The 18,028-nt window shown below is 46.6% G+C and overlaps 1 protein-coding gene across 3 annotated transcripts in view; it reads left to right on the top strand.

The window, feature by feature from the left end:
- The window catches only part of CLIC6 (chloride intracellular channel 6), a 48,116-nt gene extending 30,431 nt beyond the window's left edge, over positions 1-17,685 (top strand). For 2 of the 3 annotated variants that reach the window (XM_032175480.2, XM_058427525.1), the window contains exons 2-6: positions 6,613-6,722; positions 7,263-7,388; positions 8,017-8,123; positions 8,678-8,859; positions 15,540-17,685. In XM_032175480.2, the coding sequence (XP_032031371.1) occupies positions 6,613-6,722; positions 7,263-7,388; positions 8,017-8,123; positions 8,678-8,859; positions 15,540-15,701 (687 nt within the window). In that variant the 3' untranslated portion in view covers positions 15,702-17,685. Of the gene's footprint in view, positions 1-5,332; positions 5,377-6,612; positions 6,723-7,262; positions 7,389-8,016; positions 8,124-8,677; positions 8,860-15,539 lie in introns of all 3 variants that reach the window. The other variant, XM_032175479.2, reaches the window with a different exon arrangement.
- The last annotated feature ends 343 nt before the right edge of the window (positions 17,686-18,028 follow it).

Genomic DNA, 18,028 nt, shown 5'->3' with positions numbered 1-18,028 from the left:
CTTACCTCACTATCTGCCTAAATAATTTCTTTTTAACTCCTGTATCATTATAACCCTTCTTCACGTGCTTCTGCATTCCCATGGTGTTGAACTTCAAGCTGTGATGGGGAGTGGCTGTGTTCTCCTCCCATTCCATGGAATTCCCTCTCTTTGGGGGGGGGGGGTAGAAAAAAGTCAGCCGCCCACTGCTGAGGCTTTCTTAGCACCAACCCCAAAAGTCAGAAAGAACCTTAGCCTTTTCACCGCTACAGAGGACTGCGGTGTGAGCCGCTTCACAGCTAGGGAGGGCTGCGGTGTGAGCCGCTTCACAGCTAGGGAGGGCTGTGGTGTCATTTCTGGAAAAGGAAGCAGTTCTCTGGGAGCTTGCCACCTCCGCCACGGGTCAAGGTGCGCCCAGCCGTCCAGGTGCGCCCAGCCGTCCAGGTGCGCCCTTCTCTGGACCTTTTACAAGAGGTTTGTCTGGCTCCCAGACACGAATGCCTGGCCAGGGATTTTTGCCTTTTTGTCTCCTGGCTGAGGATCTGTTTGCTTTGCAATTTAGAAAGGGACTTAAGTTTTTAATTTTCACTTGGATTAGGTATAGGATGTGTTACTTTTTAGGAGAAAAAAAATCAGTGGTTCTTCAAGGACTGCACAATTTGGCATAAAAATCTCGCTAGTTGAGGCTCGTTAAAAGGCACCCTGCACTCCATAATTGTCTGCTCTGGTGTGTTCAGGTTTGGAAGAGTAGTGATGATGATGTTGATGATGATAATGACAATAATAGCTACCTTTATTGGGTGCCCAGGGATTCCAGTGTATCGCACACAGATCTTGCACAATGTAGGTGCATGTATCCCTATTTTTTTTTAAAAGGGAGAAACTGAGGCTCAGGGAGAACAACTGACTCGCCCGAGGCCACACAATTAGTAAGTAGAGGGCCAAGGTTCACACAGCTCTCCCTGGCTCCAACGCCAGCACCCATTCCCGTCCACCATGTTGCCTTGGAGAAACCAGATGTCGCCTGAAAAGGGAAATTTCAACTCATCAGGCAAATGGAGAGACTCATAATTTTTTTTTAATTTACAGAACTATTCAAAATCAAGAAGTCTCAGATCAATTTAAATATTGCATTTTAAGTTAAAACCATCAGACTGGGGGCTGGGCACAGAAGGCAGCCTGGCGGACTTGCTGCCGGTGATTCGGGCCCTCTCACTTTCTCTCCCACCTCCTCTTCTCCTCCTCCCATAGATGTGACTCTCAGTGGGTGATCTCTTAGTAGTGAGTATTTGTGAACTTCTGGAAGGGAAAAAGTTCATGGACTTTGGCCCAGGAAAGAATGAGCAGGGAGGAGCTGTGAGGCACTTTCTATGGGGGACCCGGCCCCAGGCACATGGGAGCCACTGGATTCAGGCCCCGTCATTTTGTGAGCGTTTCCTGTGCACTAGGAACACCCTGATGACCGAAGATGGGGGGCAGTTGACTCCAGAAACCCTCATAGAAAGGGGCAGAGAGACCCCAGCTCCCCCACCTTTTCCTCGTGGAAGCAATAGAAGACCCAATAGGGCTGAACCCTGCCCGTGTCCCAGGACCATCTGCAGGGGACGGGACAATCTCTGGGTCCTGTCCTTATCCAAATATCAGGCCTCCATGCAGGGGTGTGGGGGCGCAGGCTGGGGGCGTGGCGAGCAGCCAGGGCTCCCGCGTGTCTCTTTCACAAGCACCCGCCATTGCACATGCCAGATGCTGACAGTAATATCCCTCAGCCCTCCTGGGTTGAGTTTACAACTCACACATTCCACGAGGGGTGTTCATCAACCCCGCACGTCAACCCCCTAGCGTCAGTTGTACATGCAGTGAAATTTCCCGTGCTTCAGGGACTGACACCCAGCCTCCATGGGCAGGGCAGGCACAGGGGAGGCGGGGAGGGCTGGCTGTGTGGCTTGAAGGCCAAGATCTTCCTGCTTGGCCACGAAGTGCATGTTTGACTGCCAGTGTCCAAAGCGTGTGAGGCCACTGGGCATCCAGCAAAGGGCCGGGAAGGGATTCAGGGAAGTGTGTGGGTGGGACTGGGAGGAGGGAGTCACCTCCCGTCTGATCTGCCTTAACTCTTTCTCTCTGGCTTTTCATCAGTTCGGTTCAGCTGCCGACAGAGAGAGCCCTGGCTGGGTCTTCTGGCCCCTTTGTTCCCCTCTGAGGACGACTCTCTGGCCTCCCACACCTCACTCTGTCTCTGACTCTGGCCTCCTCTGGCCTCCTCTGGTCACCTACTGTTTTTATTCAGCCTGAAGGCCCCCTGGCAAGCTGGAACGGGGCGGCCCATTATCACTCACTCACTCTCCACATCCTGCGATGGATCCAAATCAGCTGCTTGCTCCCAGATCCCTCCACCAGATGCCACGTCTTTCTCCTGGTTTTCTGCAGGGACCGGCATCCTTCCCTGCACACAGGATGCATGTCCTGCCTCCTTGGTTGAAAGCCAGTTATCAGAAAATAACCAATTAAAATATTACCGCTTTGTGGCCCCTTTATCTTCTCTCCACCACCTCCAAATTTTTTTCATTATGTTTGGGCAGAGTAGAGAAAAGTGCTTACTTGATGGAACATGTTTACCATGTAAGCCCACACAGAATTTCCGAGAAAGATGGTAGAATCAAGAAGGTGGTAGGGGGTGGCCTGCTCTGGTGAGAAGGAGAGTGTGGGGTGTTGAGGAGCAGCCAAGAATGTCTTGGGGAGTCATCGCCCCGTCAGGTCTGCGCCAGGATGCCAGGTGTTTGTTTGGTCCTTTGAAGGCAGCAGTGGGGCAGGGAGCTGTCTAGTGGAAGGTGGCTGTGTGAGTGGTGCCCTGTACATGTAACTCCAGACCACTGGAGAGGCCATTTGCCTGAACAAAAAGAGGGAATTAAGAAAAAGGCCTTTTATCTAAATTTGGGTAGAGTAAGTATGAAAAGGAGCCAGCAGGAGAGTCTGTAATTTAGAGAGGGCGTGTGGTGAGGAGGAACTGGTGACCTTGTGGTGCCATTTGGACCCGCAAACTCGGACCTTGGTGGGGAGCCCTGAGACAGGGAGGTTTGCAAGGCCAGGACCCAGCAGAACCCCCAAGTTCTCAGATGCTGAGGCTGGTATCCCGGGCCAACAGAGTTTTCCGGAATGTGGCATCAGAGGCGTTGCAGGCACCGTTTCTTTCTTTTGAGAATTACCTTTGGAGAAACTCAACAAAGTTGAATTTGAAAGGCAAACATGCAATTCTGGGTTATCCAAGCACCTAAGTCTTCGCTGGAAACAAAAGACACTCTATGTTCTCAAACTGCTTAATTTGATTTAATCAGAAATGTATATGTACAAAAATTTCCTTCGTAAGCTGAGAATCCTGCTGAGAAATTTTAGGCCAGAGTGCACTTAGCCTGAGAGAATAATCAGCACTGGGGGAAAATGAAAACTGTGTATGATAAAATGTCCCAATTATGGCGACAGTGTCAGTTATTCCCTCGGAATATATGTCTTTATCCCGTCATCTTGTCTGGCTAATGAATATGACCAAGGCCATCCTCTCCCATTATTGCTCAATAATGGGCAATGGAGATGGCGTATCTTCGCCTTTATTTTTGCTGGCACATCCAGGCACTGAAGCACATTAAAGTAATAAAATTAGGCAGCAAGGCATCCCAGTCACTCCCACCACGTTCCCGTAACCCCCTCATTTACAACAGACTGAGACAGAAAGGAATTTTTTAGAGCAATTTGCGATGAGGCAACACTGGATATGTAAATTCTGTTTTATTGGCAGTCACCGCTGCTGGCTAATTCTGAAATGCCTAACAGCCTTCGGTTCACTAGCCATGCTGGGTCGGGACAATTCGGTTTTAAGGCCACAAAGGGGGAAAATGTATAATTGCAACTTTCTTCCGTGTCTTAAGCGGTGGCTGAACAGATATTGTCCCATCCTTTTTCTGGCCAGATGTTCTGTCCCAGTAGCAGATCCGAGAAGGGGCCTGTTAAGAAGTTTAAGTTTTTACTGAGTTGGATGACTAAGGCAGTTTTTATTTTTTGAAAAATTTATTGCTCCTACCGGCTTTATTCCCCCTAAAGAAGTAGCTGCCAGGGGTTCAGGAAATAGCAAGAAAAACAATTTCAAGGGAAATCACTAACTTGAGTTTGAGACCAGAGACCGAGCAGGCGGAGAGCCCCGTGCAATATACTCATTCTGCAGATGCCACGGTGGAAAGAGGCCACCGCGAGAAGGGCCCATTCCAGAGGCAGAGCTTTGTCGAGGGGCGCTTGAACAAGATGCCCCTCACTGGAACGGGACCCACACACTCGGGAGAGATTTGCCACATACACAGTGAGTTATAAGAGGATTCCAAAGGTTAGAGAGACGGGAGAAAAAACGAACACAGTTGCCCCACTTCGCAGAACTTATTTTAGACTTTGCTGTGCTTCGTGTAACTACTATAAAATTAAGAGGTTTACAAGCTGCGCAGCAAGTCAGGACTGGCCAAAACATGTGTCCTTGCACTTTCTTCTCCCCGCTCCGCCTTTGCTTGGCTTGACCGTGCTCAGACCTGCAGTAGTTAAGAAAGTTCCACGGTTTAAGAGGGTTCCCGGGTCATCAGTCACTGGGAGTTTTCTCTAACTCAGCTCTGCACTTCCCCTTGCTCCAGAACACGGAGTGAGGAGGAGATGGGGGTGGCCTTCGAAATGGCCATAGGGTGGTGGGACCCCAAGGTGGGGAACAGCCTCAGGTTGACGAGGGGATGCTTTTCAGAACCCATCTGCAGGGAGTTGTTGTGACCACTTGGATGTATGTGTCATAACTGTCCACCTTCCACGCTTCAGGCTCCCAGCAACTTCAAGACACCTGGGGAGATTCTCAGACCCTCCCCTCTAATAGACGGAGAGGAAATTAATGCTGGCTTGGGGAGGGGAGAGTGGGAGAGGGTGTGACGCACAGGCTCAGAGCTTAGGGACTCTGAATTCCGTAATCTGGGTCTATTGGTGCCTCTTCATATGCAGTAAGGTCACCTATTAACTCTGCGTTTATGGAGCTGTATTTATCACCTGGAAAGCCCTGCAAGTCTTCTTATCAATGGATCATCCATTTGGGGGTTCACATTGTTTTGTCTTACACATTGACAATAATGCTGGTGGCCCCAGCCTTGTCTCTTGCCCAAGATTGGACTAAGGCTGAAATTCTCACAGCATGGTTTCCGACCACTGGCATTATATCACTTCGGAGGAACATGTTAAAAATTCACATTCCTGGGCCCCATGCAGCAGTACCCACTGAATCGAACTCTGTATATTTTTTAAATTACTATTTTAGCATTCTTTTCTTTTGTATTTAGGTAAAACATTGCTTTAGGCTGTTCTCGCATTGCTATAAAGAAATACCGGAGAGTGGGTAATTTATAAAGAAAAGAGGATGAGTTGGCTCAAATGCTGCAGGCTTTCTAGGAAGCATGGTGCTGGCATCTGCTGAGCTTCTGGGGCAGCCTCACAAAGCTCACAGTCATGGAGGAGGGCAAAGGGGGAGCAGGCACGTCACATGGCCAGAGCAGGAGCAAGAGAGAGGGAAGTGCCACGTACTTTTCAACAGCTCAATCCTGTCAGTCTTGCAAGAAATCACTCACTATCGAAAGGGGAGCAGCAAGGGGATGGTGCTAAACCATTCATGAGAAATCCACCCCCTGACCCAATCACCTCCCACCAGGCCCCACCTCCAATAATGGGGATTACAATTCAACATGACATTAGGGCTGGGACAGATATACAAACCATATCACTTATATTCAGTAAAGTACCCAAACCTTAAGACTTTTATCACTCAAATACACCCGTTTAGCCACCATGCAGATCAAGACATAGAACAACATTGCCACCACCCAGAAGGCTTCCTTCTGTCCTTCCGAGACACTAGTATCTTCCAGGGACATCTGCTGTTCTGACTTCCACCATCATAGACAAGTTTGCCCTTTACCTACCCTGAATCATGCAGGACGCTTTGAGTCTGGTGTCTTTCTCTCAATATTGTGTGTGTGAGATGCACCCACACTGCTGTTTGTATAATAGCTAGTTCTTTTCCATTGTGGTGTAGTATCTCAAGGCATGGAAATACTAAACTGACACATGTATTCCACTCTTGATAGTATCTGGGTTGTTTCCGGGTTTTAGCTATTATACCAAAGCTGCTAAGAATATTTGATCCTTGGAGAGGATCGAGAGATAGAGGGAGGGAAAGGGCATGTCTTTCTTTTTCACCTTTGGTGATAAAGGGAGTTCCCATTGCTGCTCCTTCCATCTGTGAGCTGCTGCTCAGAGGCCCAGCGTGGCAGGCAGTGGTGAGGTGGTGGGGAAGGAAGAAAGAAAATGCTCAGTGCAGTGCATACATGTGCATGTGCATATGTGTGTGTGTGTGTGTGTGTGTGTGTGTGTGTGTGTGTGTGGTGTTCTCTCTCCCATCCCCTACATCCACCGCCAACTCCACGTTGAGGCTGGTAAAATGGCCTCAGGAGGATATTCACAGTGTCATGACCATTCATATCAACCTGCAATGATTCTGCATGTGCATGTTGTGGTGTCGGCATTTATAATTGTGAGACTGGCTCAGATAGAAATCTCCTTCTCCACTTGTAGGCTGGTTATGATGGTGAGAGTATCGGAAATTGCCCGTTTTCTCAGCGTCTCTTTATGATTCTCTGGCTGAAAGGCGTTATATTTAATGTGACCACAGTGGACCTGAAAAGGTAAGACAAGGCATCTGCCTTACTGAAATAACTGTACCTAGTTCCCTGCACACACACACACACAGACCTGAGGCCCACGGTGCTGCATGAGCTTGTCCATCCTCAGTCAGAGTCTGAACTGAGGCCCACGTGTGGGCCAAGCAGTCATGACAGGGTCGGCTGGGCTGGAGTCAGGAAGGAGTAGGAGCTGGGGGTGCCGTGAAGAACCTGCTCCCCCAGTTGCTGGTCAGCTATGACTCTCCCAAGCCTGTCTGAGCACCATCCCTGGCTGGTAACACTGGGGAGAGTTAACTCTTTCACCTCCGTTTGTGGATGTGCCCCTTTGTGCTCCGTATTCACAAAGGGGCACATCAACAAGCCCATCATTTGTTAATGAATGCCTTTACTTTCATCGCCAGCAAGACATTTTCGTAAACCCACCATCTACTTTGCAGTTCTCAAGAGCTGCTTCTGTTAAACTGTTGAGGACACGGCTAAGCCCTGGAAATGAGTCCAGATTCTTGCAGCGGCCCATAAACACTGCTGTCTCCTCCCACCTAGGAAACCCGCAGACCTGCAGAACCTGGCTCCCGGAACAAACCCTCCTTTTATGACTTTTGATGGTGAAGTCAAGACGGATGTGAATAAGATCGAGGAGTTCTTAGAGGAGAAATTAGCCCCCCCGAGGTAGGCCTCAGAAAACCAGTGTTCATAACTTGATTGTCACTTTCCCCCACTAGTAGTCAATTCTAAAGCTCTGGGCAGTGTGTGTGTGTGGTTTTCTGCAGCCCACGGTGCTCACTTCCTTAATCATACCCCTGGTGTAACCACATTAGAGTTCGGGGGCCTGGGTTTCATTGTGCTGCACCTGCAGCTTGGCAATCAGGGTTTGATGGCCGGAAGTGGGAGGAGATGGGTCCAGGGTGGGTGGTTGGCTGTATCCTAGACACCCTGCTGGAAGCTATGGAGTATGTGTTAGGAAGAAGTATCATGGATTTTTGGACCTCGGGGGACCTATTTCTACTCCATCCCCTTCGTTTTACTAGGGAGGGACCTGAGACCAGCAAGGTCAGGTGGGGTCCTGTGTCCCAGGACTGGCCACTGCCAGGACACAACAACAATCCAAACCTCTCCGTCCAGTGCCATTGTCCTAGATGGTGTTACTTCCCAACCTTTGAGAGGAAAAGGGTCAGGAAAACGTTGAAGGAAAGCTTTTCATTTTTATACCCAGAGAAAGCTGTTTTTCTCCATTGTATAATATTATCTTAACTAAAACATTGCTAGTCTGTGATTCTCCAATTTTGAACTTTTCAAGGTGTCCCAAGCTGGGGACCCAACATCCCGAATCTAATTCCGCAGGAAACGACGTGTTTGCCAAATTCTCAGCGTTTATAAAAAACACGAAGAAGGATGCAAACGAGAGTGAGTACCTCCCATCCTCTTGTTTTCCGTTTCAACACAGACTCAAGCCTTAGCATGGCGGCTCATATGCTCCTGGGGCATTCCCATCTATTTCCCAGTGGGTAGAGAAGTGAGTCTGGAGCTACAGAAAAAGTGCCTCCAACTTTGAATCTGCGCATGGGCTTCAAGAGATGGAATGCTTCTTTTGAGGCTGGGAACTCAGAAAACGACATTTTTAGGGAAAATAGTCATCACCCAGGTGTTCCGGACACACCGTGGGAATCGTGTTCAATGATGTTTCTGCCAGTCCATGTCTCCCCACAGGCTTTCCATAAGTATTTTTGAATAAATAAATCACTTCTAGAAGTAGCAATATTGTGTAGACAGCAGTGTGATTTTCCGGGGAGGAGTGAGCCCTTTATTCAGATATTCTGCATCCACCTCTTGCCTTCCCAGCACCCGTTGCTGGCTGGCCACGTCTCAGCGAGGAAGGGAAGCAAACTCCATCACAGCTGGTGAAAAGTAACACGCACTTGCAAGACCTCTCTTTGTGATTTCTTGCCTTTCTGTTTTAGTTTATGAAAAGAACCTGCTGAAGGCCCTGAGGAAGCTGGATAATTACTTAAATAGCCCTCTGCCTGATGAAATAGATGCCTACAGCACCGAGGATGTCACTGTTTCTAGAAGGAAGTTTCTGGATGGGGACGAGCTGACGCTGGCTGACTGCAACCTCTTACCCAAGCTCCATATTATTAAGGTTCATCTTCCCTCCTGACATGTGTGCTGAGTACATGAACGGGGCTTTGTTTTGTTTTGTTTTTACTTGTGTTTGGGCCAGACACTTAAACAGTCTGAAATGTGGACACTGGGATTAAAAACACTAGTTCTGTTCCGGGCAGCCAAGCCCCAGCTTTCACACACACAGAAGATGGGCTTCGGGTGTTCTTGGGAAGTGCCTGGGAACCTGGCCCCACCTTCTGCTTCTCTCTCAGCCTGACTCACACAGCCTAAAGAGAGGTTATGTGAAAAGAGCCTGAGGAATTTCATAGATTATACCTGGCATTAGCAATTGAGAATTGGAGATGAGGCGTGTGGAATCTGGGGCTATTCAAATGTGAACTCAGTCAACTGTTGGTGATTGTAGGGCTCCCCACATGGCCCTTTCTAGAGATGACAGAGGAGTGTCCTGTTAGCTCTTAACAGTCACCCTTGGCCAGGTGCAGTGGCTCATGCCTGTAATCCCAATGATTTGGGAGGCTGAGGTGGGAGGATTGCTTGAGGCCAGGAATTCAAGACTAGCCTGGGCAACATAGCGAGACCCCATCTATACAAAAAATAAAACAAAAATTAGCCAGGCATGGTGGTGTGTGCCTGTAGTCCCAGCTACATGGGAGGCTGAGAACGGAGGATCACTTGAGCCCAGGAACTTAAGGCTGCAGCGAGTTAAGGAGGTGGCACTGCACTCCGGCCTGGGTGACAGAGCAGGACCCCATCTCTAAAAAACAATTAGGTTATTAATTATTTATTTATTTTTTAAAAATGGACCCTCAACATCCAGGGAACAGCTGGCAGCTTTCAGCTGAGTCTCTGCAATATTTGGTGCCCTGGCTTCCCATATAGTAGCTGACCATGATTTAAGAGCCATGAGTCATGTATTATTAGGGCTTAAAGACTTCCCAGACCAGTGGTTCTCCAACGTTAGTAGGCATACAAACTGTCTGGGGAGCTTTTTAGAAATGCGAGTCCCCAGGCCCGGCGTGGCGGCTCATGCCTGTAATCCCAGCACTTTGGGAGGCTGAGGTGGGTGGATGACAAGGTCAGGAGATCGAGACCATCCTGGCTAACATAGTGAAATTCCATCTCTACTAAAAATACAAAAAATTAGCCAGGGGTGGTGGCGGGTACCTGTACTCCTAGCTACCTGGGGGGCTGAGGCAGGAGAATCACTTGAATCTGGGAGGCAGACATTGCGGTGAGCCAAGATGGCGCCACTGAACTCCAGCCTGGGTGACAGAGCAAGACTCCGTCTCAAACAAACAAACAAACAAACCCCCCCCAAAAAAGAAATGTAAGTCCCCAATCCACTGCCTGAGCTAGTAAATCAGAGCTTCCAAGAGTGACCCCTGGAGCTGCAAGCGGATATCCCCACACTCGGACTCCGTAGCTGTTGCTGTTTCTCAGCACAGCAGCGCTCCCAGCTGCACTATCACTTACAGGAGTTGAATGTGATTGCTGTGATGAGATTGCTACGTCCTTGGCCCTTAGCAGCTCCAGATACCTCAGGAAGAAGCCCATGCCTGGCTCTGGGGCATTTTTATGATTAAAATCCTGCCAGGGCCAGAGCCAGGTGGTTGGTATAAGTGTAGGGGAGATGGGAGAAACACCGGGAAAAATAAGTCATGGACTGTTTGTTCTAATAACACATTTAGTTAGCATTTAGAAATTACAAGTTAGTGGCCAGGCGCAGTGGCTCATGCCTGTAATCCCAGCACTTTGGGAGGCCAAGATGGGCAGATCACTTGAGGCCAGGAGTTTGAGACCAGCCTGGCCAACATGGCAAAACTCCATCTCTACAAAAAATAAAAAAATTAGCCAGGTGTGGTGGTGTGCGCCTGAAGTCCCATGCATTCGGGAGGCTGAGGCACGAGAATTACTTGAACCCAGGAGGCAGAGGTTGCAGTGAGCACTCACTCCAGCCTGGGCAACAGAGCAAGATTCTGTCAAGAAAATTATAAATAATAAATAAATTGCATGTTAGCTTCACACAGTCTATGGTGCTGAGGCTCCTGTGGGCTCCCGGCCACCCCTGGTGACTCTGCTTCATTCTTTTGCCTTTGTCTTCCTGCATTTCTTCTTTCTATCCTCTTCCGCTCTCAGTGCTGGCCCTGTTGCTCCCTTCTTCTCCCTTCCTTTTTGTGCTTGAGGATACTGACTTGAAATGCAGGCCTTCAGGAGGTTGCTGATCCCTTAGGCAGATGTCTTTTCAATAGCTTTGCCAGTCCACGGACATACAAAATTTAATGAAAGCGTCTCCACCTCTCAAAACCTGCTAAATTTGGGAGCTGCCTTCTAACAGGATATTTATGTAGTTGTGTTTTGATTGAGTCCCTTTGGGTAAATGCTTTTTAGTCCCTACTGTGACCAGCGTAACATTGCAGAAATACATGAAAGTTGAGGAAGAGGGGGAGAAATATCCCAGCCACAGAGCATTCGTGGCCCCTTGTTTAGCTCCCATGAGAAAAGACGATTTTAAATTTCAGTAGAAAGGGTAAGCTTTAGAGTGAGATTGCAGTTCATGGCTCCACTATAAGACCCAGCAGCAAAATCTACAAAGCCATTTAGCACTCACAATACCCAATAGCTTAATGATCTTCCAGGATGGAGTACTTCTGAAAGGAAATGAGAATCAATCTAAGGGAATTATGGTAAAAGATGAGAGTGTGAAGGGATTTATAATTTATTCCCCTGCCAGAAACCCAGCAAAAACAATATAAAAACAGGGTATTAGCTTCATCTTTTGTAAAACTACAAAGGGATGACAGATCACCGACTGAAAGAGTAGGAAGCTTCTTTCAGTGGGAGGAGCCACAGAACCATTACATGTTTCTCCGTATCTTTAGCAAAGTTCAGATTTCTCAAAAGGTAAAGAACACAGTCCTGAAATGCCCAACTCAAACTTCTTTGCTTGAGGCCTAGAGCATGAGGTGGGCCAGGAGGGAATCGGGGAACTTCCCTATAGAGACCGTTGTTGAGCTGAGATCTCTAAGGAGGCAGAATTGAAGGAGGAGCCACACAGAGATGCCATCTTTCTAGGCTGTGACCCAGCACCTAATCCAGAGGAACAGTCTGGAGGGGAAGTAAAGAGGGAGGAAAGGAGGGAAGTGGCATTTTGCACTGTGACTGCTGAGCAGAGAAAAGAATCTAGGCCCCAACCAGTCAAGAGAGAGACTATGAATTGCCCAAACTTCGTTTTTAGCCATAGTGGCTTTCTGCCTAATCTGTGAGCCTCAGAGTGGAGGATGCCCTAACCCTAACCCTAACCCTAACCCTAACCCTAACCCTAACCCCAACTCTAATGTGTCTCTCTGGGGCAGAGCAGTGGTTGGTGACAAGGTGCTTGGGAGCACATATTCCAGTTGGTTGGCCACCTGCCCTGTCTCCCTCCCTTTGCCCTCCCCACTGCTTTTAAGCAAATGATAGGTCCAGTAGGTCTGCCTCATTCAAAGATGGCCAATACCAGAGAGAATGCCAGTGAGACCTTGGTGTAGGCAGAGTTGATTGAAAAGGAGGGGGTAGGGGGAGGAATGATAAAGACAAGAAACAAAAACAGAAAAAAGGCAGATGGGAAATACATATATGATCAAGAACTGCTCCTCCAGCACATTAAAGAATGTTTCATACAGACATTTTTCTACAGCCTCAAAGAAATGAAAGAGAATATGGGTTTTTTGAGAAAAATCTCAAAGACAAGACACAAGATACTCAAAAATATATTATCACAAAGGGGATGGAAATCAGGCTGGAAGAGCTCAAGAAGAAAAGTAAAGAAATAAAAGTCCTGTTAGAAGTAGTAAGACACAGACGAAGACATTGCTGAAATTGATTTCCTCTGACATTCACACACATCTTGTAGAGTTGGTTGTGGTATGTGGAATGTGTTTGTAGCCTTGCTGTCAGTGATTTGGAAGACAAGCCTGAGAAAATCATCTAAAATCAAATGGGGAAGAGCAAAAAAGGTGATTAGAGAGATCCCAGATATACATGACCAGGAACAAGAGAACAGAAAAGGAAAAGGAAAGGAAAAAAGAGAGAGAGAGAGAATGTTCAATGGGGAAATTACTTTCAACTAAAGGATGACCTGAATCTTTAGTTTAAATGACATGCCATGTTAAACATTGCCCCCAGAAAGATCAATACACTGAGACATACTTGATACATTACTGAGCTTTGAGAATAAAAAACAACCCTTTTTGGCACCTAGACAATAATAATACTGTAATAACAACAACAGTAATAATAATAAAAATAATGAAATAGAGTAAAGCCACTGAAACGGGAGAAATTCAGACTGGCCCCAGATGTCTTCATGAACCCATTAAAAATCAGAAAATTGTGGTTTAACATCTACAGAGAATTAAAGAAAATGATGTGTGAGGTAAGAATTTTATATCTAGGCAATTACCGTTTTCACCTAGATCTCTGGTCTCTTTTTTAAAAAACATAAAATTGTTCTATGATGAAATAATAAAATCATAATCAAAGTAAGAATCCAGAAACAGAGAAGGTGTGTGAAATAAAACAACAGGCCTAAACAGAGAACCCCTTTAAATCTGAAACTAGTCCTAAGACCAAACAGCAGTGGGAATTAATACGGACAGAATAGAGTCAGAAGATAATAAACTATGTCGTTACCACCATTGGAAGGAGGATAAGAGAGAAGAAATGGAAAGAAGCATAGATACGTAAATTCCCTCATTAGTCATCATCAGGAGTTAACAGACAGCATCTAAAATTAGTAAATCAAGGCCAGGCACAGTGGCTCACACCTGTAATTCCAGCACTTTGGGTGGCTGAGGCGGGTGGATCACTTGAGGCCAGGAGTTCGAGATCAGCCTGGGCAAAATGGTGAAACCCTGTCTCTACTAAAAAGACAAAAATTAGCTAGGTATGGTGGTGCAAGCCTGTAATCCCAGCTACTCGGGAGGCTGAGGCAGGAGAATCGCTTGAACCTGGGAGGTGGAGGTTGCAGTGAGCCAAGATCCTCCACTGTACTCCAGCCTGGGTGATAGAGTGAGACTGTCTCAAAAAAAAAAAAAACAAAACTCGATAAATCAAAAAATACAGAATTCCTATATATTTAAAGTTATATAGGAAACCACTGGAGAGTTAACATGACCATACACCTTTTAAATGACCAGAAAGGGGGGGACACACATGCATACAGAAGAAAGACAGAAAACCAAGTTCAGTGTCACGTTCATAGACATGGCCGTAAACAATGTACTCAGGAAAGTTAAAATAAAAAGATGGGCAAAGAAAAACCAGGTACATACAAACAAAAGAAAAACGGACTTCTTAACGTGAGCATCAAGAAGTTGGCATTCAAGGAAGAAGTGTCAAACAATTTAGGAGGCTCTTTGAAAATTATATGGTCCTTCTTCGCTGTCACATTCCATCAATGACTGCTGGCCTCCGAAGTCTGCGCAGTAAGTCCCAAAGATCTTCTCATTAACCCCATGCCTGCATCATGCAGACATCCTGGGAACCAGTGGGATGGGAGGCAGTGAAGCCCAACTGGCCTTTGTGGCTCTGGGTCTCCATTTCAGGTTGAATTGTGCCCTCCTCCCAATTCCTGTGTTGAGATCCTAACCCCCAGTAGCTCAGAATGTGACCTTATTTAAAAATAGGGTCTTTGCAGATGTAATTAGTTAAAATAAAGTCATATTGGAGTGAGATGGACCTAATCCAGGACGGCCAGTATCCTTGCAAACTGGGGAAATTTGGAAACAGAGACACAGGGAGAAGGCTGTGTGAAGATGGAGTTATGCTTGCACAGCCAAGGCACTGCCAGAAGTGGAGAGAGAGCCTTCCCTAATGCCTTCAGAGGATGCATGACCCTGCTGATACCCTGATCTTGGACTTCTGGCCCCCAGAACTAGGAATCAGTAACCTTCTCCTGTTCTAAGCCTCCCAGCATGTGTTACTTTATTATGGCAACCCTAGCAAACTGGTACAGTCCCCAGTGTTCTGCACATCTTTGTGACTAATTCCCCAACTGTACTCCTCTTGCTAGAGGAAGCATCTCACACCACTGTGTTCCTCATGGTGCTGTCTCTCAACTGCTTTTTCCTTACACCCACTGTCCCCACCAGGGTAGGTATTTGCATCTGCTTTGTTCGTGAATCTCTCCTCCACACAGGCAGGCCCCAGGATCAGATGATGCTCTTAGTGGCAGCATGATGGCATTCAGGAGGAATAACAGGCACAGATGTTTGGGACTGGAGGAAGTGAGGTTCAGCAAGTAGGAAGAAGAGAGGGTATCATTTAAACGGCAGATCCACCATGCGTCTTTATTCACATAGCACCAAATGACACAGTGGCACAACATATAGAAAGAAATAACAGGCAACACAAGGAGAAGTCCACCAGAATCCAGAGCATACTCGTGCCAGCGGATCCCAAGGCCAGTCTGTGACAAATTGGTGGGCAGAACTATGTGCAGCCACTGTAGTGGGTCCAGGACCTTTATAGCCCTCCACACACCCAAGATGGCCCTATGCAAGTCAAGACGCCATGGTGGGTAGCCCGGATGACTATAGGATGACATGGGGAGCTGGGAAAAAATGTATTACATGCCTCAAAAGAACGGACTGTCTGACTTGGGAGCCTACCTTAGCAAGTTTTCCCTTTACTGATCATTTTTCTCTTCATTTTCAGATTGTGGCCAAGAAGTACAGAGATTTTGAATTTCCTTCTGAAATGACTGGCATCTGGAGATACTTGAATAATGCTTATGCTAGAGATGAGTTCACAAATACGTGTCCAGCTGATCAAGAGATTGAACACGCATATTCAGATGTTGCAAAAAGAATGAAATGAAGCTGGGCTGTTTTCTGTCTTATTTCTCAGTTGAGTGAGCGAGGATACGAAAAGAGTGTGTTCTATGCATTTCCCCCAAATAAGTCCTTCACAAAATAACACCCGTAGTGGGATCCACTCAACCCCAAATGATACATGGCCTTGTAAATTGTCAACTCCCTTGTGTATCTGAATATACCAGTATCTGTTGCTAGACACACGAATTGTCCAGTTTATGTTAATTTATATCTGTGACATTCACTGACATTGGAATCTATGATATTTAGGGCATGTGTTTTTCCTTTAAGTTTGAAAACAAATTAGGTTTGTGTTCAGTTCCTTCAATTTTTAAGAACTGGTCTTTGAGAGTTTTTTAAATCATTGAGAGCCTGTTTTTCTTCTCTAAAACATTAGTTTAATTTTCTTCAAAATGAAAATATTGCTTTGTAATTACAAAGTGAGACACACCAGTCTTGATATTTTAAAGCAATATCAGAGGGTGTAAAGAAGGACATTTAAAAAATCACCTAAAATTTTACTCCACTTAATTACTGAAAACTTACTGGAGAACATCTTCCAAGTCTTCAGTGTCTTGCTTGCTCTCTCTCTCTCTGTCTCTCTCTCTCTCTCTCTCTCTCTCTCACACACACACACACACACACACAGACACAATTTCATTCATATATGGTATTGCGTTATTTTATTTTAAAGCACTGGTGAGGGGACCTCTTGGTAATGCCTGGATGATCGTACACAGAGGACTTACACTATACAAAAAGATTGGGCACTGCAGCGCCAGAGAAGATGCTTGAGGTTAGATTTTAAGGAGTGGGGAATTGTGGAGCCCACAGATGTGCACGCAAGGACCAGCAGGAACCGGAAGCCCTGGGTCACCCCACTCTGCCTCATTTCTGCCTCCAGGATGCCACTGCCTCTGCTTCCAGGAAAGGCAAGGAGGAGGGTGCTTATCAGTGCCTCTGGTTCCGGCTTCCTGTCCTTGCTCCCTCCCCTCTCTTGGAGACTGTGCCTTCAGCAGGACTCTTAATATCTGCTGCAACTTGGAGAACCTCCCTGCCCTGAAACGTGAACCAAGCACACCTTGGTTCCTTCTCCTGGTGGCTCTCTCTGAGACCCAACTCTGTAGTCCCTCAGTGCTGGTGGTATCGTGTGGGGCTAGCACGGTCACTGATGCTTCTCTGCCCTTCGTTGTCTCATCTAGACATTAAGCAGGGAAAATCCAGGGAGATTAAATTCATGGTGACAAGTCCTGGGCAGTTCTGGTAAATGGTCCAGCTAGGGAGGAAGTAGAAACTATTGACTCAAAAGAGTTTCTGGCTGATCTGTGGCTTTGCCTCCACCATCCCTAACCAACCTCTCATCACAGCTTTGTGTGTGGGCTGAGTGCTGGCCTTAACCCCAGGCATGGAAGAGAAAATGTGAGGTTGTTTAGATATTCATCAAGACCTCACAGGAGCTGAGCCTTATCAGCCAGAATGTGTTCCTGGGACAGTCGCACACATCTTACAGAAAACCCTCCTTGTAGAGTTGATTGTGGTATGTGTTTGATGCTATAAAGCTCATTTTTAATGTGTACACCTGCTCTAGGGGCAATTCGTTTGAAAGAGAGTAAGATGCATTAACAGAAACTATCCTGGGATTAGGTGAAAATGTCTAGCAAAAGAAACACAGTCTTTAATAGAGTGGCCTCTTTCTCTCCTCGATTATGACTGCTGCAGTTTTACCCCAGCAGTCGGCTGTCTTTGTCAACCATACGTTTTTGGAGGTTGTGTCTAGCACGTGTCACCCTTGTCCACGTTGTTTCATGTCTGGTTAGGGAGCAGATTTTAAAATGTAGTTTTGTAACGTTACATTTAAACATGATAAATGATTAGACTACCAGATGTTACTAGTGCTAACTTTGTATTCTTAGACATTAAAATGATTGACATAAACTCTTTGTGCCTTGAAAATGAAACAAATTATAAAAATGTTTAAATGGAACCAATTTCTTTTTTTTTTTTTTTTTTTTTTTTTTGCATTTCCCATTCTCCATTTAGGTTTCAAGAAATAAAATGAATGGTATGGGCTTCTTTTAAAATGGTGAGGACAGGCCTGGCATACAGGCATAGTGGCTCATGTCTGTAATCCCAGCACTTTGGGAGGCTGAGACAGGCAGATCACTTGAGATCAGGAGTTCAAGACCAGCCTGGCCAACCTGGTAAAACCCCATCTCTACTAAAAATACAAAAATTAGCTGGGCATGGTGGTGGGCGCCTGTAGTCCTAGCTACTAGGGAGGCTGAGGTAGGAGGATCACTCGAGCCTGGGAGGTGGAGGTTGCAGTGAGCT

Source organism: Hylobates moloch, unplaced genomic scaffold (genome assembly GCF_009828535.3).
Source record: "Hylobates moloch isolate HMO894 unplaced genomic scaffold, HMol_V3 SCAFFOLD_14, whole genome shotgun sequence".
Lineage (NCBI taxonomy): Eukaryota > Metazoa > Chordata > Mammalia > Primates > Hylobatidae > Hylobates > Hylobates moloch.
This window is presented reverse-complemented; position numbering and strand designations above follow the sequence as displayed.